Here is a 22352-nt window from a genome sequence, read left to right as displayed (position 1 = left end):
TGGATTAGCACTGATATATAAGTAGCGCTCCCTTCCCGCTTAGATACATTACTGTGTGCATGCGCGTTTTCAGTAACTGCAAAAGAGTACCTCCTTCAGCAATTCACGATACATTCAAGTCCCGTTAACCTGAAGTTCACGGGGACTGCAAAAAACTTCGAACTTAACAACCTTCTATGTAAGCACAAAGCACAAAAACGTTTCTATTAGTCACGAAGTTGAGTTTCGTAAGAAAATAGTCAGTCATTTTGCTGTGTTTTCTTTTGCTGAATTGTGCCTCTGAAAGCAAGTTCTGCAAGCTGTGGATTGTTGTACACGGGTAACCCACCCGGATTCCAATTCTGGCGGATGCCAAATTTCTGCGGCGAACGTCCCCTTGAAAAGCCCCAATGCTGTGATGCAAGGCAGCGGCGCCCTGTGGGGAAGCATTGGCGAGTGACGTTTCCAAATGTGCAGCGAGCTGCGAGGCACCAAGGCGCCAGTTTCCCTTGCTCATGGAAGTCACTGCGCGCGGAAAATTTGAAGCGGGTGGCCAGCGCGGTCGCTGGTTGGACCTCTTGGGCCAGCGACAAGTGCTGCCTTTGGATTGGACTCTTTGAGTGACAACAGTTTCTCGAGCTTTATAAGCACCAGCGCTGCCGCTGGGAGGGAGAGACCGACACACCGTGAGTCAATTGCTGCTCACAAGTGGTTTCAGATGGTGTGACGCGATGCGGTCTCGCCAATCGTTGCTGTGCGAGAACAGTCGCATTTTCTAGTAGCTCTCGGCCCCCGTGCCGATCTTGTTCTCTGCAATACCCTATAAATAGTGTGTAAAATGTCTTTTGTTAATCTCACCGATGCCTGACTCGTAGTCTTCGCTACCGCCAAGAGAGCTGGCAGCGCTCAGTCACGAAACTGGTGGCGAGCGCTACGGGATCTCCTCTATGGTACTACACTGGTTGCAGCAGTGAGATCCCCAGTCACAACAAGATGTAACGCTTCTTCCACATTACCTTCAGTGACAAAAAAGCGCGCTGCTAAAGCATGGCCCGCAGCCATATCGGCAGCTGTCTGCACCTGGAAGTAGTGAAAATAAGCAGTAGTGGTTATACCCAGATGTGATGACTTTTGATCTGGCGTACCAATTTTTATTGCGACATTGTTGTCATGCGGGGAAGCCACCCTAGCTGGCTTTTGGTCTGCCACTGCTGCGTGAAAAAGCCAACCTAGATGTCATTTGGCACATTGTCTTTTGATGCATCCGCCATTGCCGCTAGCGCCTTTCATTTGGTGCTTAAAGTTTAGAAAGTAGTGTCCTTTAGTTTTTTGTCACTTTGCTAACTAAATTGAGCTATTCTCACGTGCATTTTTAAACGAAATCCTTGTACTATGAATTTTCGCTGTATCAAAGTAATCAACCTGTTTGCCGTAACATGATTCAACTGTAACGGAAAATGATGCAGCTTGTTCTTACCGTTTCCCTTTTCAGGGAACGGCGTGATTCCAGCACATGTGTCCATCATGACAAAGCGTGCCCCTTCTGTTCTTATCCTCCTGCTTGTTATGATTGGTTTCTTTGTATGTCGGCTGCAGCAGTCTCTGCTCCTCTCAGGTCCTCATCCTGGCCCCGACACGTGAGATAGCGGTGCAGTCATGCGACACGGTGCGTTGCTTGGGCTGCGACACGCCGGGCCTCGAGGTGTACGCCTTCATCGGTGGCGTGTCTGTGCGGGAGGACGTGCGCAAGCTGGCACGTTGCCACGTGGCCGTTGGCACAATGGGTAAGCTGTCGATGAACCACTAAGGCTCAGATGAAAAAGCGGGTGGTACAGCACTGGGAGCATACACAGGGCTAGCCCTAATCTTGACAGCCATTACGAAATATGGGAGCACTTGGTAGCCTAGTTTGCAAGATGAGTGACGGATCTGTCTCACACTTTGTGCATGCTCAGTGGTTCCGCAGGAATCCAGCAGCTTCAGTGCAGGAAATTGCTTTAGGCCTTTCTTGAAAAAATTCCTTGCTTTGTGTCTACCAGTGGCTGAAACACCCAAAGCTTCTCACACACGAGAGCAGCTCCTGACTGGCTTGTCCCGATCTCCCTGGCAATCTCAGCAGTAGAATGCAGAGTAACCAAGGTGCTCGTGAAGTCATGGACTATTGTGATGCATGGACAGCTTTGAGAGCTCAGCTCCTGAGTGAACTGTATAGCTTCCATTTCACTGCTAGCTAATCAAGGTACTGAGTGTAAGAGGAATAGCATTCTTGTGCCTATTGTTTCTCCTCTCCACTGTTGGCATCAGAGGAAACATGAAGAAATAAAAGGGAACTGTGCACAATGCTTGTGCTGCCATGTCAGTGCACTTTAAAGAACCCCATTCATAATTTATCCGCAGTACTATGTGCATCCGTATCCATGGGACATTGAACCCCATGTACTGAGCCATACCGTACCGTACCCCCTTTTATGCACAGCTATTGGAGACTGCTTTGTGACATCAGAGCGTAGCCAGTCATCTAGTCTTAGCCAAGCTATGATTACTAACGTCATGTGCTGGTAGTACAGTGGACTCTTAGTAATTCAAACTTCAAGGGAGCTAAGAATTTTTTTTAATTATCAGAAGCGCACTTTAATGTTATTCTAAGCTAAATGTAATTTGCTTTATGAATATCTGTCTACTAATAGTATTTTGTAGCTCTGTATTTCCTAATGTAAACATAGCTAAAAGGGTTAGCACAACATAAAATATGAGCGAATGCTAATGTTAACTTAAGCAGCAGTTTCCAACTGGCTGAGTGCTTGAAAAAAAAGTTATCAATAATCCACTGGTTTTCAGTGGAGTAAAGCCACATAAATAGGGGCCTCGAGGTACTGGAAAAACCATTGAATTATCCGAAACTCGAATCATTCAATGGCCACAAAAAGGCTCCCAAGAAACCGTTTTGCACCGCAGTAAAATTAATTGATAAAGAAATAGGCAATGGTCATCTGCTTTTTTGTGAAAACTGTGTTGCGGTGATGATTTTTCCTGATTTGTCATGCTGTACTGCATGCCCACAGTTAGGACTATCAAAGCAGAACTGCTCAAAAGTAGTAAGGCTTTCTGCGTCCTCTTTCACAAAGCATGACGCAGTAGCGGTGGAGCCTCCTCACAGGTGGCGGCATTCATGTAAGGAGGCTTCACCACACGAGCCATAAGCAGCTCATGATGAGTGCGCATTTTAGAGGCACAGTACCACGTGGACAGAAGTGACATGTTTTTGGTGAAACAGAGACGCCTTTTTAAATGGAAAAAATATCAGCGACGCACCAATCAGCATTCGAAACAGCGCGCAGGTGATGTACGGCCGATAGTTGCTATCGCTGCGGGCTGTTAGAGAAGCTCAGAAAATGAAACTATATGGTGACGGGGTGCCTTTCATTGCTTGGAATGCTCATCAGACAGCGATAGCACCCTCCTTCGGACCACGTCTGAATTAACTGGTCGGACGGGCTGAATTTTCAGCTTGCGCTGCCGCAAACTTGACGTATCCGACCTTGGCTGCCACTGTTTCGCACATCGGTAGCAGGACAATAAGTCTGAATTACGGAAACCCCAATAAAAATGTAGTGCCTTTAAAATGCATTGAAACTATAGCCAGGCAATCAAAATTCTGAACTTTGTTTGAGTTAACCAAACGTGCAAATTATCAGAGTTTGAATCATCGCGGGTCTGTTGTACTTTGAAACATGAAGCTGACCACAGTTTGTTGTTTTTCACCTTTGCGCGCTGGTTTGTGCTCAGTTATCCATCTTTACTGAGGCCACCTTGATCAGTGCAGTTATTTCTCCACCATGTAGCTGCATAGCAGGATGGATGTTGCACACATGAATGACAGAAGTGTCCTTTGTTTGGTTTTTCGTATTCCTGTAGCCATGATGGGAAATTTTCAACACCCACTATGAAGCCTCCATAGCTGTGCTATGCCACTTTTGTGACCAAGGGTTCGGGTTCAGGTTCAGTACTGACCATGGAGAATGTATTTTGGTAGAAGTGAAATGGGAAAGACACCCATGTGCAGTGTCGGTGCATGCTAACTCTAGGCAGTCGAAATTATTTGAGAGCCCTTTTTAAAGCACAAGTGTTCCTCACATTGCACAATGTTGCTTTGGGACATGAAAATGCCTATGCTTTTTACATGCACTGTGACAAGGGACTCCACATGAATTTTTTGTACCCTTGCACCAACAGCTGACCAAAACATGCCATGAGATATTGTGGAAATGAAACAGACTTTCAGTTATATTAATATCAAGCGCGGTATTACTCTATTAGCACGGTTAAGTGAGTACAGTCAAGCCCCGCGACAACTGTGGAGAACCTGTTTTCCCCCCTTTCATTTCGACGCGGCTCATCTTGGCCATCTTGCGTCAGGACAGCATCGGCTGGGCGAGGAGGGAAGTCTCCCTCAGGGGGGAACCAGAAGCAGCAACGGGAGCGCCACCTCGAAGGTTACTCGAAATTCCGCGGAGCCGGCGAGAGTCTCTTCGGGATCTGGCCAGCGTCACGAGCGGTTGCAGCCGCACGCTTTCGTCATCTTCCGCGGCAGGCGCATGGAGCTCCGTCGTGCCTTGCCGCTGGACTTCTGGTTCCAGGCAGCGAAGAGAGCGCAGCAAATGCTCGGGAATGGCTTTGCCCCATAATGCGGCGCGGCGCGCACAGGAAAGCCCAGCCGCTTTTGTCAGCGCATACAAGCGTTCGCTGCCGATACTTCCGAAGTCGCGCCCCCGCCCCAGCCGGTAAGTCGGAAGCCCTTCTTACGTGGCCTTCTATTTCCGAGGAATGCCTCGTTGATGTTTTGTAGCTAGCTGGCCCTCTCTGTGTATTAATTGCAAGTGTAATAAATAGCATATGAGTGTTCACGCTTTGTCGTCCCTTCCCTTTGTTTCCTCGAGCACGAACCCCTCCACGGTTAGCGAGCGGAAACGCTGCGTCCGCGGTGTGGCAGTGCGGGGGCGGAAGGCTGTCCCCGCATATTTGCACACAATGCTGTGGCAGCGAAATTTCCGCCACAACGAATATTTCCGATTCCCCGTCAGCATACCATACAAGGCAATGCAATCATTTTCCCCCACAACGAACAATTTTCGAAGCGAGATTCCACTTCAATGAAACTTTTCTGAGTAAGCGGCCAACTTTTTTTTTTTTGTGCGTCCACACATGCCTGTATCTCGTTCGGTTTCACCAAACATGGGTACCGAAGACAGTTTGCACTTTCGATAGCGCAGCTACATTCCGTGGAGAATCAGAATTAATGTGCTGTCATGTACACATAAAGATGCGATGCGGCGCATGACTGCTTGCGATGGTTTTGCCGACGGCCCGGACTCCGCACTTGCGAATCACGGTCGTTGGTGCAAGGCAACTTTCAACTTTTTCGCTCGCTTCGCTGACGAAGTCTTAACAGAAATGAGTTATATACAGCATTCATTTCAGTGTGAGGCAATCGTGTCAGTGGAAATCAGTGAAAATGTTAAACGTTATATGATAATCGGTGGCTAACTCCAGAGTGCTTTTTCCGAGGCTTCTTCACGGAGCATGTTAGGTGTTGGGCTTAGCGACACCGAGCAAGCGGCGCGCAAGGATCCGCTGCTGCCCAGCGCACCGGTGGGTGGCACGTCATTGCAAAGAAGCCTGATGCCGGCTAGGCCACTCTAGTCTCGCTTTTGCGCCGCAGGCGAGCATCATGATAACATTTTTTTTTTTTTTTTCCATCTGGTGCACTGTGGCACTGACCGAATACAGCCACTGCATGTCGATGGTTCTTGGCAGATGCCACAACAGAACATCACTCCACCGGTATGTTCATACCGCGCGTCGCAAAACAAAATTTCTTCGAAGGATCGGTGCAACTGCATTTCTGGCATGCCTTCTAAAGGATTGATTTCGTTGTGCATTTGACATGCATGCGTGCATAGTCCACGCTGAAAAGCCTCCAGGCAGTGTGGTCTAAGTATGAGTTCTCGCACGACGAAAGCAAGAGCGCTGTTAAAATGCATTCGAAAAAAAATATTAGTTTCGATAGCAAACGTTACCGGGTGCGTTTATTATGTGAATCTGAGATTTTCAGAGCGCCAAAAAAATCGCCACAACGCCGATTTTGAAACAGCGAAAGACCAAAACTGACAAATTTTTGTAAAATAAACCTTGTTCATGAACTCTCCGGTCCAATCTGTCAATTTTGTGGCCCGATTTCACGACAACGAAGCTTCCGCTTCAACGAAATTTTTCGTGGGTCCTGTGAATTTCATTGAAGTGGGATTTGACTGTTTTGCTAATTTTCACTGAGCACAAAAAAACACGTAAAAACAAAATTAAATGACGTGTGGTTAAACCACCGGGTCTAACAGGTGCAGCTTTCACTACTGGGTGAAGAGCTCAATTTGGTTAGAGCACCTGCTGTGTCTTCACTGTTTGGTTGCTGGCTGCCTCTTCAAGACTGCAAGAGGGATGGTGGCTGTAGCCTGCTTTTCCTTGAGCTGCCTCGTGTCAGCCTTTGTGGCCCTGTTTACATGTGTGCAGGTCGCCTTCTGCAGCTGGTGAAGCAGGGCAAGCTGTGCCTGGATGGGGTGCGGCTGCTGGTGCTGGACGAGGCAGACCAGCTGCTGGGCGAAAGCTTCCAAGAGGGGCTCAGGTTGGCCGCATCACTTCCTCTGCCATTGCAGCACAAGCTGTACAGCCCACGCTCGGGTGGACTGTTACCCGCAGACGAGCAGAGAATATACACACTCCCATTTTAAAACCTCGTATTGTCTAGTGAGTTTTTTTATTTATTTATTTTTGGTTTGATAGTATAGCCTTCCACCCCAGTTCATTCCATCAACTTCCTGTCTGCCCTGACACAAGATTTGCATCGGCATTGCATGCAGATGGGATAGTGGTGGCACGTTTTTGCGCACAGAAAACATGGCATCCCTGGAGGTTTATTCAGATAAATACTACAGTCGATCCCGGATATATCAAATTTGAAGGGGATCGCAAAATAGTTCGATATATCGATAATTCGAAATATAAAATATGCCTGTCAAAAGCTTCTCTAACAACTCCACACATCTCAGGGCAGTTTCCCAATGTCATGAGTAACGGGAACTTGCGGATCTGTGCCTCAAAGGCGCGTAAAAAAACAAAAACACAGCGCGATGGCCAGAGCACTTTATTTCGGAAGAAAAAAATCTGTGACCTTTGCTTGCTTTTTCTTCTGCACCATCAAGTTCATTAAGCTGTCCTCAAGCTTGTTGCCAGTGTCCAAATGAGAAAGGCCAGCTCCTTCCATTGCGCCACAACAGCAGCAAATGACGCTGTAAGCTGATGCAAGTTCAGCTGCAGTGCATGGTGGTTGGTCCTCTTCGTCGGAACCTTCGCCGCTGCTCGAGCCTGCATCCTCTTCACCCATGATGTCAGCCACAATCTCCACACCAACGCGATCCGCTACAGCTTGCATGCCGTCGTCAGCGCTGACGAAATCGCGTGCTGTAACGCCGCCTGGGATGGCGCCTGGGAATGCCGAGAGCTCGCGAAATTTACTGTCCGGGCATCCAGTGTCATCGTTCTCACTGTCAAGACATCCGTCGTCTGGACTGCACTGCCTTCAGCTTAACATCGGCTTTGTTCTTGAGGATCGTACTCAGGGTGTCGCGAGGAATTCCGAACGCCGCGGCGACCGCCGACTTTTTCTCGCCAGCCTCCACCCGTCGAATGATGTCCGCCTTTGTTGAAAAATCCAAATTGTTGCTTTTTTTCGCGGCCATGGCTCCGGAACACGTGCCAAAAGTGGAAAAAAAAACGCAGTGCACCACACGAGTCTCAAGCCTTCGCGTTGGCCCCGTGAAGAAAAGGAACAAAGCGAATCAAAAGACGCACCGCTCCACGTCTCCACACTACCACAAGCCCAAGCTGCACTGTCGTCTCGCTGCGCCAGCGGTGTCAGCCAACCAAAACACAAGAAATGGGCGCCTGCAGTCAGCGTGGTTTCTCCCTCCCGTTTCCCTTTCACATCCAATCGCACTCCAAGTGCTCCTCGTCACGTGCCTTTTGCCCACATGCCCCTTTCTCAGAGTGTGGGGCGGCGCTCGTGAGTTCGCGGGAACATCGCGAGAGCTTCATGAGGAGAAGCGCACTTGCAAGGGTGGGGTATGGTGGGAGAAGCGCACTTGTTGAAGCGCAGCTCAGCATGGAGTTCGATACTTCGATATGCCGGTGCATGGGAGTTCTATATACGCGAACAGTAGCGCTATACTTTTGCATGGGATTCCGAAGGGGATTTTTAAACTGTTCGATATAGGCAATAATTCGATATATCCGGGATCGACTGTATCGCGTTTGATATGACTTGCAGCGTGTTCAGGCTCAGCCTGCTGGAATTTCGCTTTATACTAAATTAATGGGCCCTTATACAGACCACCCAAGTTGCACAAACATTCAGTGTATGTTGTTCTTCCCTTTAACGGGTAAGTGCACAAATTTCGAGCAGTGCTGGGCTGGCAATGCTTTGAGAAGTGACCTCCAGCCATAGCTCTTGTGTTGCAGCTCATATTAAGCACAGTAGTACATCTTAGTGAGAGCCAAATATCGGAGGAAAAAAAATTGCAAAGCAGGGACACTCTGCGAGTTCAGCACAGTGGTAGAGGAAGCTGTTGCTTGGCAGTTGACCACAGCTAGTGGCCATAGCCGCCCGCCTTTGGGAGGATGCAGGTTTGGCAGAGCAGGCACGCAGACCTTTTCGCTTACAGCGTTGGCTGCACCTGGCTCAACTGGCTGCACCTGGCTCAACTGACAGATCTGCTCTAGCACAGGGTGAGAAAGTGCAAGCTTCCGCAGTGATATTCTATCGCACGCTGCAGTCTCCCATACAGTAGCTGCCTTTGCGCTGCCCAGTCCTACTTTCCATAGTCTTTCTTTTCTTTTACTACTCCCTTCAGTTCTTTTCAATGCATTCTTTTTCTCAGCGACCGGCACCGCCTTCTTTGTGCTTTCATTGACACCCTCTCCTTTGTGTGCGCTTAACTGCACCAAGGTCGAAAAGTTTGCTTCTCTTAGAAGCTCATGAGTCGGGTGGCAAAGATCGCTGTAGCGATCTTCACTAGCAGGGAGAAAAAAAAGAATGCATATTAGTACCTTGGTTACGAATATAACTTGAGGTGTCTTCTGAAACCGATAAACAAAGGAAAGAATTTAGCCGCGATCACATCGGGTTCATGCAGAGGAAACGCGTTAGCATTCCTCTTTAATTTACAAATGTACGAGGGGTGATCAAAAAATTTCGCAACTCACATATAAGAGAAGCTGGCAGACCTTTGGAAAAAAAATATCTATTTTTCAACATAATCTCCCCTCACACTAATTCACTTCTTCCTGGTTGCCAATTCATTCCTCTGCGGCAGTTTGAAGCGAGTTCAAGTCATCGAACCTTGTTCCCTTCAGGCGCTTCTTCAAATTGGGAATATATAAAAGTCACGCGGGGCCAGATGGGAACTTTTGGCTGGGTGACCTAGCTGTTCGAAACCACACTCTCGAATGGCAGCCTGCGCAACACGAGACTTGTGAGCTGGGGCGTTATCGTGCAGCAGGAGGACACCTCTTGCCACCAATCCTCGGCGTTTTTCCACGATGTTTTCACGCAGTTTTCGGAGAATGTTGGCATAATATCCGCCTGTTACAGTCATACTCAAAGTGCAGGATCCTTTTAGTGTCCCAAAAAGTGTTGCCATCGATTTCCTCCTTAAGTAATGGGCCTTGAATTTTTTCAGGGGAGAGACCCCAAACGCCTCCATTACATAGATTGCTGCTTTGTTCCTGGGCCCTATTGGTGCAGCCCTGTCTCATCCCCAGTCAGTCACAAGGCGGGAGAGAAATCTTCTGGGTCGCTTGAATAGAGGTGCAAGAGTTCCCTTGATGGCTGCAGGCAGTGGTGTCGATCTTGCGCTGAGAGGTTACGTGGCACCCATCGTGGCGAGATCTTCGACATAGCCAGAACATAGTGGATGATGGTTTAAGCACTGCCATATGAGAAGTTCAATTCTCCACCAAGTTCAGACACCTTGATTCATGGCTCTCTGCCGAGGCTGTGTGGTCCAAATTGGTTGAAGTGGTCAGCCACCCTAACCTTGGGTCGTCTTCCATGTGCACACGGCCACGTTTAAATTCAGTGAACCACCGAGTCACTAGCATATGAAGGACATTCGCTGTCATACTCATTCACCAACCTACTGTGGATTTATATAGCGGAACTTCCTCCTTTGTACAAAAATTTGATAACACTCCGATACTCGTGTTTGAAATCGTGGGAGGACGCCATCTTTGATTGACTGATGCGGACTAAGTAACGAACTGGGAGGCTTGATATTCAGACCTTGCTTGGCTGCGGAGATGACCTAAAAAAAAAAGGTATACAGCGATCACTGTCAGATATTTGGTTATAGCCAAGATGCAAAACTTCTTGATCTCCCCTCGTATTTCAATTCTTATTCTATTCCGATTCTAAGTTCACTGTCTTTCACTGGCCAGTCTATTCCAATTCTGACTACACAACTGCGCAAAATATGTCACTTCGATAGATTGCGGTGATTCCTCGTGCCACCACCGACGCAGTGGCACAGCGGTTAAGCAATGTGCCACTGCACTACAGGTGGCTGTTTCAAACACAGCCACCAGTTGTTTGTGGGACCCAGGTTGCTTTACCGGAGCAATGTGAGAAAGAATAGCATCTGATAGCCTGCTTTTTGCACAGACAGTTCTTCAGTAGTCTGTTTATCTTGCACAAAGGCCTGCTGTAGTCCGAATAATTTTCTTCTACATTTTAATTTTTGCCGAGTCATTAGTTGTCCAGCGTCTCCCTCCTGTCCCCTACAGTAGGCGAGGGGGCGGTTGGCAGGTGCCAAATGGTGAGAGGAAAATCCCCCAAAACACCACCTGCCAAGTTTGGCAGGTGGAGGCTTCACACAGTTGCTGACAGTGGTTCAACCAGCCAGCATCACCCAGTCAGCCAATGTTCTGGGTGCTGATTGGCTTGTCACTGGTGTTTTCACTCCCCACCCCCCACTTCTCCTCTCCGACCCAGCTCCGCTGAGTGTTTCCTTCGCCTCTATCCGCGTGCTGCAGTTTTTCCTGTACGCAGAAACTGTGCACTCGTCATGTGCCATTTGCTGTTTAAACGTGCGGTGAAGCCACCTCACACACGACTTGTGCGACTTATGGTGGGTGTGACGTGGTAGCGGTGGAACTCCACCGTATTGCTCCGTTAAGGATGCCAAGGAGGCCCTCACGGTTTTGGGCCAGTTCTGTTTTGACGCTCCTGATAGTGTGCATGCAATAAAGCATTGATGGAAACGTGAAGAATAGTCATTGCCTAGCAGTTCTTATTTCAAAAGCAGGCACCCATTGCCCAGTCTATCACTCAATAAATTCACCATGATGCATGCAGTTCTTGACAGTTTTTTGTGGTCATTTGATAATTCGAATTTTCCGATAATTTGGACATGTAGTTTGAATTAACGAACTTTTACGTATGCACTGCATGCCCTGTGCCACCCCATGTCAGGTGTTGGAAAGAGGCACCCAGATCTCTATGCGTCTCGTGTTAGCTGCCTTCGTGCTTGCATCGTCTTGCTTAATTAGCGAATTTCACACGGAGAAGAGTGGCTGCTGCAGTTTCAGTCAGCTCAGACACATCTCATTGCAGTCAAGGTAGCCGTGTACCCTGCAATTGATCCACACTGCCGTGCCGGTCCCACGGTGCGTACTGCCAGACTTGGCAGGGGCAGATTTAGATGTCATGCTTGTGCTTGCGTCTGCTGCCACGTGCTTGTGCAGACCGGCTCCGGCGTAGGCATGGCCACGCAGGCCTAGAAAGTATCCATGGAGTCTATGCTTTCGCGGCATGCATGCTGCGGTGCCATTCCGAAGGATGTTCACTGAACTAAAACCGTACAAAGTAAGCGTTCTAGACATGTTATTTGCTCGAAGAAAGATGCTTTGAGATTTCGAATACCAAACGTTCAGATTGAATCGGAAATCAAGTACCTTACTATTCAAGCGGATATTCGAAAATGATGAATATTCGCAAAGACATACTTCTGTGCCTTTTCTTCTAGAGACGTAGTGGCCATTACTACCTCTGTGGTGTTTCTCTATTCCAAAGCCGCATTGTGGATGGCTGCGTTTTCGTTTCCGTTTTGTAGGGAGCTGTGGGCACGGCTGCCGGAGAGGTTCCAGACAGTGGCAACCAGCGCCACCTACCCACCCAAGGTGGCTCGCACCCTGGAGCACGAGCTGCTGAACAAGCCTGTCATCGTGCGTCTGGCGGATGGCACACCTGCTCTGCTGGGTGAGTGCGACTCTGTGCAGGCAGTGAGAAACGGGGGGATCATGAGGAACGCGGAAATGACAGGACTGTTGCAGATGTCATTCTTGTCATAATTGCCCCGATCGAATTCCGCGATGACTAACTAAAGCACACCAAGATTTTCACTGCCAGTAGTAAGCTCTGCAGACACTCAAATAAAAATGGCACTTTCTGCTTCCTGTTTTGACAGATCCGGCCTAATGGGAATGACCTCTGTAAAATCAGTCTTCTGATCATGCATGTGAAAGTCACTTCATGCTTGTCATGTACAGTTACACGATGTGTGCTGTCTGGTGCCCTGTAGATGATAGCTTTGTTGCAAGTACAGCTAGAACTTATTGGTTTTGCTGTTGGCACTACTCAGGCTAGGCCTTTTGCATGTAATGGTCTGTTGTTTGCTGTGGTTGACTAGTGTACAGTGTTGCCTGTCTCCTCATTAGATATTGATGCCGCTGTTAATGTTACATCACTAATCAGTATTTCTGATAAAGTTTTTGGCATACCGTATTTACACAACTGTAAGTCGACTCGAATTTAAGTTGACCCCCCCACATCACATTTATAAAAAAAAAAACTAAAAAAAACTTGGGGGTCGTTTACTTTTGGCCTTTGATAAGAGAATGCGATAGTATTATCCTGGGGCCTCTGCTTATCGCTAGCCGCTATCAGCTGCTGCGCGCGGGAGCGCCCGTGGTCACATTCGAAAACGAAAATGTATGTCACTGGTCTACTCGTCCACACTTGTGCCATCGTCCTCACTAGCGCTGCTGTCATGATCGCTGCTGCAGTCTCGCAGCTCATCGTTCTAACATCGTCGTGCAGCGAAATCCTGCACTTCTCAAACAGCCACATCACGGCAGCGCGTGGAACAGCTGAAAATTTTGCCTCGCTGCAGCTGCCACACCTGTATCACCGGTTGCAAACGTCGAACTTGCGGCGCGGCGTGCAGTTCATTTTTTCAGCGTAAAGAATGACAGCCATCTTGAATGTAGCCGTGAACGAGCGCTGGTCGCTTACCGGACCCGGAGCACAAATAACGAATGATGAAGCACTACATTAAAAACTTAAGAAACGCGGCCGGCAGTAGTAAAATGGGTCAGAGCCAAAGAGAAACTACACGTGAGCGCATCGGCTCTTGCGTCAGCTACCGACACTCCCTAGCGCCGCTGTGGTTCCTAGTGGGGGTGCCGCTGCGATTGGAACAACGGCCCTTCCATCAACTATCGACGCTCCCTTGAGCGCCGAGTGCACGGTTGAAAGTAAACAGAAAAACACTTGGATGACGCCTATTAAGAGTAGAACGCGTTATTGGGCCGCTGCCGCCTCTTATCAGCAGCCGCAATCTGCGGCCACGTGTGGGGAGTGGGCTGGTGCCGGTTTGCTGCTTATCGACAGCCACCACCTAGCGCTGGGTGGGGATGCCGGTTCTGGGTGTTGACATAGCAGCTGCTCAAGGCCAGTGCCAAGAGCGATGTCATGGAGCCGCGCAGCAAAAATGCAACCACTCTGCAGCATGCCTGATATCTCGTTTGTCTCGCCTTTATTTATGGTGTGACGCTTTGGTTTTGATTTTAAGCCACAGGATGTCTACCAACCGGAAAAACCGTGAAAAACCGGGAATTCTCAGGGAATTTGGACAACCTGGAAAAACTCGGGGAAAACTCAGGGGATTTGTGCTTATATCAGGGAAAATTAGCTGCAGTTCTACTTAAAAGGAACTAAAGTCACGATAATGAATGCTGCCTCGTGTAAACAATGTGGATTGGCATTGCACGGATTGTCTAGTGCGGTGTTACATGTCCTCTCCTCAGCGACCGCCGGCCTCCAACGTTGTGCTGTCAAGTGGAGCATCCCAGCAAGGCAGCAAAAAGCTTTGCCAGCAGAGCTTCGAATTTTGAAGCGCATGTCGAAAGCGGTCACTTTCTTGTGCTTCCCTGGCTCTGTGGCCGACGGAAGAACGCGCGCTTCCTACGGTCTGCACGTGCATTATTCTATGGCCAGTGGCCTCTCCTTGCTTTCCTGTGCTTCCGAGTAGACAGCTCCACACGGCTGCAGAAAACGTTGCGAGAACTTCCGATGCTTTGCTTCCGATTTCAAATGGGAGCAATGTAAGTCCCAGATTAACTCTTCCTCTCTGCGCATCTCCTTGATGAAAGCATCCATTTCTGCTGCCGTGGGTGCACGCACGCGATGCAGGTGGTGCAGCTTTGGGAGAGGGGGAAAACGTTTTGTGCCTTATCACGATTTGCCGATGCTGGGAAAGCAACGAATTTTGTCCGTACTTAGTTGTGCCGTTTTGAACCGACAGCTGGGATCCAGGACTGGACGAATGCGAAACATTGCGAGTTTGCAGCCTGGATTAGGCCCATCGAAAGTAATGCGAACGCAGCGTACTGTGCATTATGCAGAAAGCAGTTTTCGCTCACTAACATCGGAAGAAGAGTGGTGACAAGTCACGCTGAAAGTAAGATGCACCGACTGGCCATTACCGGAGCCAGACACCCTCAGTAGCCTCATTTTTGACACCGTCGGCCACCGTTGTGACCAATGCCGAGCCAGTGCCATCAGTTTCTGTGCATCCTTCAAGTGTTTCAACTACGGCGACAGACGTCCAACCCGATCATACAGGAAAGAATATCTTTCAACGTGATTTAGAGGTCATATTTGCTGAAGTGATGTGGTGTCTCGTTGCTGTTATGACGCACACATCACTCCGTGCTGCCGTGGCATCGTCTTCTCTGTTCCCTTTGATGTTCCCACCATCAGCTACAGCCAAGAAAGTGCAGCTTGGCAAAGACAAGGTAGGATATACTATTGTCTGTGGCCTCGCACATTTCTTCAAGGAGAACCTCATGTCGGAAGTGAGCCAAGGACGAGGTGGCGTTTGACGAATCATTAAACAAAGTTGCACAAAAAGAGCAAATGTACGTGTTGGTTCGCTTTTCGTCAGATGCAGAGTAGAAAGTGAAAACCCACTACTTGACGTCATGCTTTCTGGGGCACATGCGGGTGGAAGAATTGGTGTTGGCTTTTAAAAGTGTTACAGATGGACTCTCCCGATCACAAATTCATCAGATCTCAATGGATGGCGAAATGTAAACGTAAAATTTCTCCGTGAGATCAAACAAGAATTTTGTGAATCCAGCGACGGCCGTCATATTCTAGAAGTTGGTAGCTGTGGCTTTCATGTTGTGAATGGCGCTTTCAAAACCGGGCATGCGGCAACAGGTTGGCAACTCGTGGAATTTCTTCGGGCTTTGTACAACTTATTCAAATGCGTACCTACCCGACGCGCTGAATACGCACACATATCCGGGAGTAGCATTTACCCTATGAAGTTTTGCGCTGTGCCGTGGCTTGAAAATGTTCGTGTAATTTCTAGAGCTGTTGAAATACTGCCGTACCTAAAAGTGTACGTCGATTCGTGTAGAAACGAGTACAACCGACCGACTACCGCCAGTGAATGCGAGGGTCGAAACAGCCATTCGCGATCATCTGCTGTCTGCAAAGCTAACATTTACGCATTTACGATTGGCATCGCGGAGGAACTGCAGCCGTTCCTGGCTCAGTTCCAGACCAATCCGCCTATGCTTCCATTTATTGGCGCAGCATTGAAGAACCTTCAACAATCACTTATAAGTAGAATAGTAAAGAAGTAAGCAAAAATGGCGGCGGACAGTTCGTTTAAGTTGATAAAGGTGGGCATGGACCTGACTGCGGACGTAGTTGCGACTCCCAAGGTTGACCTTGGGTTCGCTACGAAGAATGCACTCTGAAAGGCCCCGAAACTTTCAGATTTGGCTATCATTGGGTTCAGAAGGGACTGAGCCACTTTCGTGAAGAACTGTGCCAAAAAGATCATGGAGAGGTCGCCGCTGAAGTTCAAGGTGGCGAGGGGATTGGGATCTCTGAATCCCGCGTGCGTGCTGATTCCCAATCTCGGGTGAATGGCATCTAAATGATGCACTCGAAGAAATAAACACTACTCTTTACTATTCAAATAGGATTAAATTGTTTTTATTTTTTAACATCCTTACTGGAGAGTGATAGCATCAGGCGGCATTGTGTCAGCCTGTTTTCGCTTAAAACAAAGTACTGTGCTACTCAGTGAATTTTAGAAATTCACTCGGGGAAAACCTGGAAAACTCGGGGAATATGGAAACGCCAACTTGGTAGACACCCTGTAAGCGCTCATCCCTGGGTTTCACGTCATAGAAGTAGCATGTCGTAGTAATCATAGTAGGTGGCGTAACCGGTTGGTGCATTGCCATGGGAATCACTTGAAACGTGGTTGCTGTGAAGGAGGACAGTATGACGTGACCAGAGGAATCCCCAACTGGAGGATGGTTAGGGTAACTACCCGGGAAGGAGGAGGCTATACCAAGAGTGTAGGAAGGTGTTGCCGGAAGGTGGTTACCGCAGGAACTGTCCAGAAACTGGCTACCGTGGAAGCAGAAGGATGTGGCGAGAGTGGAAAAACCGCCAACAGTAGGATGGTTACCGAGGAAGGAGGAAGGTATGGCGAGATCATTGGGAAGTTGGACCAGAGGGTAGTTATCACGGGAACCACCCGTAGAGTAGTTACTTGGAAGGAGGAGGGTTACTGTGGAAGAAGGAGGGTATGGCAAGAGTGTAGGAGCGCATAACTGGAGAGTGGTTCCTACGGAAACCATCTAGAGGGTAGTTATTATGTAAGGAAGGGGTAGAATATGGCAGGAGCAGAGGAATGTAGCATGGTCCATCTTCTGCAGCTGCTGCGAAACACGCCAGCCGAGGAGAGGGTCATCAATGGCATCTCGTGCCGAAAGCAGCGGACTGGAGAGGACAGCTAGCCAAAAAACGGGTATGCATGGAAAACTAAAAAGAGTGCGCTAGAACTATACAGATATGAAGTGGCTCTCATATTCTCTATCTCATACGTAAAATATAAATACCTGAACAGTTGCTGCTGAATCTTGCATTACACAAAAGGTAGAGTGGACAAGAGTAAAAGAAATAAAAATAATATTGCCTGGCCCATTGCGTTACACACTGGTAACTGTCCTGTCAATTTTGACGTGAAAGCGTTAGTACCTCCATGTCGGGAAAAACTGTGTAGCATCAGCGTCAGCATTGGCGACCGCTTGAATCCTCGCAGCCGGAGCATGCAGATGGAATGTGGCACCCACTGAATAGGTCACATGACCTTGTGATGTCATCACAACTTCTCCACCGTGGCAGGTGGCGGCCAGTCCACCGGATTGTGAGCAAACTGGCCACCGTGGTAGGTGGCAGTTAAATGACCGTGAGAGGTTGCTTGGGAGGAGCAAGCTGGGTCTCACAAGCACCGCCAGTGGCAGCAGCCACCATTGCAGGTCAGTGGCGCATTGCGTAACCACTGCACCATGAGTGGCATGAGGACTCCCAACAGTCAATGTAATCTAGAGAATGACCAATTTTGCATATATGGGCGTTAACTCATTAGTGCTATTGCATCATGCTTAAGGTGGAGATCAAGTGACTGCTATAGTTTTTTGTACCAAATATTTGAAGAAGAAACGACAAAATTCACGGGAAGCTTATGGCCAGGCCAGTAGCCTAAGTGGACCTCATGAGTACTGCATCCGCAACAAAACACTTTTTAGTAATAACCCCTTTATTAAAATAGATTCAAAAGTCCTTATTAACCTTACACACACACACACACAGTTTTATTGACACTGGCTGGCACAGAATGGCATCTGTTGCTACAAAAACTATTACACCGGCAAGCAGCAAAATGTGCTTAAGAATTGAAGTCGTCCGACTTGCCAGCAAGTTACGAGCGAGCGAATGTTTGTCCACTCTGGGACAGGGGAGAATCTCTGAGGCCGCCGGACATGATGAGCTCCTGGGAAGCATTTCCTCCAAGAGGTCCCAGCACATCGTCGTAGAGCGGAGCACCGCCCGAATTGTCCGTGTGGGAGAGTTCCCGAGCTAAAGAGAGCTGTCTTCCCTGCACTCGCAGCAATCATGCCATCTGTGGCGCTCATGTCGCTGCAACGCAAGCGGCTTTCCTTGTTAGTTAGGGTAACTAGGGAGGGAGCATAACAGGGAAGCAAACCAAAGGGGACAGAACAGGGCTAGTCCCCACATCGTGCCAATAGTATAAGCGAGTTTTCACAGAGTGTAAATAGTGTGATTGGGCTTGCTTAGAGGTTGGGTTTCACATCCGAACACCTGGAAAGCCTAGGTTGTTGTGAAGGTCAGTGCTGATAGAGCACTGGCTTGGGGCAGGTTGCTGTTTCTGACATGTCTTTTGGCAACTTCATCTGTCTTTTCTGGGTCCTGTCCACGATAGGCACGGCGCAATTTTCTCTGCACTGCACTTGCTTTCACATTTGGACTTTGTCCCATGGTATGTGCTTGTCAAAAGCATGCTGATGGCAGCACAGCCATTGAGCTCATCAAGCTCATGAAAGTAGTCTTGTCTTTGCGTTACTTCCCATCTGTGTGCACTGCAAGCTCAGAGGCCCAGAGTATTTGGTTCACACGGAAACATCAGAATTGGCTATTGTGAGATCAAATGAAGTGATTTTTTTCAGCTGTATTTGATTTCTTGGACGTTAGAGTGGTTTTCATTGAGTTTGAATTATAGGCTCGTTACCACCTTCCCTGCCCACTTCTTTACCCCACGCGAAAGGTGGTAGTTTTTGGGTAGTGCAGTAGATACTTGTTTGCCTTTAACAGATAACAGAACATACTTGATACTAAAGTGTATAGTATCAGTGTATAGTATCAGAATCAGTGGAAAAAACTTTTTTTAATGTGTTAGTCTCAAACAACATGATTATTGAAGAGAATATACAAAAAAAATATTAACACAAAAATTTATAACCACGAAGGAAAAAAAATGTCAAATAACAAAAATGAGAATTCTGGGTGCGGAATTTATCTAGTGACTGTATTTACATGATTGTAGCACGTTTTTTTTTCTTTTTCTGTGGGAATCTTCGCTTTGAGGGCACAACTTACGTTATATTCGGAACCAGGCCATGAATACAGTACTTTTTTTCCCACTGCTTGTCAAGATGGCTCTACCACCAAGCTTGCAAGTTGCAAGGAGAAACAAACTTTTTGGGAACCTCGAGGAAGTAGAACGAGTGCAGTTGAGGAAGAGAGAGACTGTGAAATTGGAAAGGATGGGCAGGCATGGCTGTTGAGAGAGAGAATTCAAGAAAGAACCAACTTAAAGAAACTGTAGGGGGTAGGAAAGGGAAATGGGGTGAAGGGCTGGGACGAGCACTGTGCAGCAACAGGTAGTGGCAGTAGGCTTCGCTAGGACGACAGCTCCGGAAGCGTTAGGCCTATGAGGTGCTTCGTATAGTATTCGGCCAGTGGCTGGTAGGACTTTTGAAGTGCAGAAGAGGATGCAGTACACGGCGCTGTTCAAGAGGAAGGCAGTTCTGCAATGGGAAGAAATCAGCAGTTCGCCGGCATCACGGCATCTCGGACTGAACAAGTCAATGATTCGCGGGTGACGGAAGAATCGTGACAGGATCTTCCATGCGGCACGTACTCGCAAGGCCTTTTGAGGACCAGCGCAACGTCGTCACTGGCTGGAAGGGAAGCTGTCCTCATTTACGCCAAAGCATCATAGCCAGTGTTTTCCTGTGAATGTTCAACTTCTTCAGCTAAAGGCAAGAGAACTCACATGTGAAGCTGGCTTGCCTCGCAAAGTTTTTAAAGCTTTTTTCACATTTTTGTTTTGCCGGATGACGCTGATTTGCCAGAAATTACTGGCACAGTACTAGGATAAACTGGCATTCCAGTGCCATGTCATTAACTTGCGCAGGACACAGAACTACCTCGTAGGTCAGATCGGCAATACCGAAGAAACTCTAACGTTCTTGGATGCTTCATCAAGCTATGTTGTACAAGCACGCAGCAGCAAAGAAGTGCCGAGTTCGCACACCAAGAAATGAGATAACGAGAGTAACCGTTACGCTCGCATGCATGGCTGATGTACTCAAGCTGCCACCTTTTGTCGTATTCAGAAGGAAAGCAATTCCAAAAACGAGGTCTTCCCCAGCTGTGTTCATATCAGGTGCAATGAAAAGGGTTGATGGACTCTGCAATGATGCCGGACTGGCTTTGTGTCGTGAGGACCAAACAGCTAGGTGCGGATCTCTGGTCAATGATGATGCATTCAGAGGACATCTGACGGACGGACGACGGCAGGGCCACAGTCGGCAAGTGTAATTGCAACCTTGTCATACCTGGTGGCATGACATCACAGCTGCAGCCACTGCATATGTGCATGAACAAGGCATTCAGGGATCTTGTCCAAAAGGACTATGACGAGTGGATCACAGAGCAGCAGGGAAATGACTCCGGCAGGATGCGTGAAACGCGCATGAGCCTCAATGGCCGTGAAGTGGATAGTCAACGCATGGAAACCACTGCCACGCTCCGATATGTTGCATGCATTTCTTAAGTGCTGCCTCTCAAACAGCATTGACGGCACAGAAGACTGCGGTGTGTTCGTGGACAGCCATAAGAAACTAAGTAGTGACGATGAATAAACCACCTGGAGATAATTGTGTTCTTTCTTTCAAATTTTTGCATGCAGTCTTCATTTTTTTCTTCTTGTGACTATGGTTGCCCTTTGAGTTCCAAGCTTATGGTATAATCGTGAGCTCGCATTACAATCATAATAATTTTTTCAGGCAGAAACTCCTCCCTGATGTAACAATTGTTGTCGCGTTATCTAATTGTAAATGCACAATGTGACACAATGTTACCCCAAACGAATATCATACCACTGTGCAAAGCAGATCCTTGGAGCAGTAAAGCCCAGATTGGCCACGCATGTCTCACAGAAAACATTCATTTTTTGCTCGACAATCCTTCCCTCGTAGCACATTTCTGGGGGTTCTGCTGGAGACCCTGAGGTGTATCTCCAGACGGAGCAACAGGGGGAACATTGTGTTGCACTGTCCGTGCTAAAATCTGACAAAGCGAAGTTGTCTTCTGTGTTACTGCTGCTGCTATCATCCAAAACATTGCACGCAGATGGATCAGATTTGGTCGTAATGCGCCGTTTCCACAGGGCAGCAGTGAGTGGCATCAACGCAATCATGTAAACAATGAGAGCTCATCACCTGACTTCAGAGGTGTTTCTTATATCAGTGGTCCGAGAAAAAAAAGCGAAAAAGAGAGTGCAACTTAGAGTATAGTTCCTCTATTACCTACTGGATGGCTCTAGCTGTCTCGGAGCACTTTGATGGCAGGAAATTGCGAATTTGGAACCATCGATAGCGGGCTATTGATAGCTGTCTGCAGACATGCGCAGGAAAGTGTTAAAGGGGCTGTGAAAAACCTACTGAGGAGAGTACATATACTCGCTCAATCACTACACTGTATGTGACATGTCATGAACATCTGAGCCAAATAATACACTTGTGCATGCAGTAGAGAACTCGGAATCATGCACGAAGTTGGCATGCCCATTCCGGCGACTTTTTCATGCTTTCCCTCTCTTTGATTCATGTTCCTGCATATTTATGTGAATATTGGTTAGATTCTGAGCGGGCCTTGTTGCTCTGGTGAGGCAGGAAGCTCTGCCCCTGAGGGAATTCTTGCGTGTGCCAACAGCTGGCGGTGGGGCCAAGTGGGCAGTGCCAGCAGAAGAGTGCCGACCTTTGAGCATGAAAAAGCGAAGAAAGGAGAGGGAAAGGCACTGAGACGCTGAAATTCAAAGTTTGACTATAGATAACTCAGCTTCTACAAAATGTAACAAAAAAATTTGTTTTGGAGGATACTATTTGTGAAGCTGTGTCCTCTAACATCCCCAGAGCTTTCAGAACCTCATTAAATGTTTCTAGCGGTAACTATTCACTAGGGATTTTCATTATTCTCTGCACTGGACAAGCCTGCTGGATTTCAGAAAATGCCAAAGCAACTTTGTTTCCTTCCTTCATAGATAAACCCAGTGAAACAGGCAGTGGCCCCATAATTGGAAACTGGTGGA

At 48.0% G+C, this 22352-nt stretch overlaps 2 protein-coding genes across 4 annotated transcripts in view; one reads left to right on the top strand and one right to left on the bottom strand.

Moving 5' to 3' along the window:
* Positions 1-22352, bottom strand: part of LOC144098049 (RNA transcription, translation and transport factor protein) — a gene marked incomplete at its 5' end in the record, with an annotated part of 363795 nt that overhangs the window by 46379 nt on the left and 295064 nt on the right. The window lies entirely within an intron of this gene.
* Positions 1-22352, top strand: part of LOC144099570 (uncharacterized) — a 67617-nt gene that overhangs the window by 11854 nt on the left and 33411 nt on the right. For all 3 annotated transcript variants that reach the window (XM_077632989.1, XM_077632988.1, XM_077632987.1), the window contains exons 3-5: positions 1595-1763; positions 6544-6655; positions 12198-12343. In XM_077632989.1, coding sequence (XP_077489115.1) covers positions 1595-1763; positions 6544-6655; positions 12198-12343 — 427 coding nt within the window. The remainder of the gene's footprint in view (positions 1-1594; positions 1764-6543; positions 6656-12197; positions 12344-22352) is intronic.

This window comes from Amblyomma americanum, chromosome 7, assembly GCF_052857255.1.
Source record: "Amblyomma americanum isolate KBUSLIRL-KWMA chromosome 7, ASM5285725v1, whole genome shotgun sequence".
Lineage (NCBI taxonomy): Eukaryota > Metazoa > Arthropoda > Arachnida > Ixodida > Ixodidae > Amblyomma > Amblyomma americanum.
This window is presented reverse-complemented; position numbering and strand designations above follow the sequence as displayed.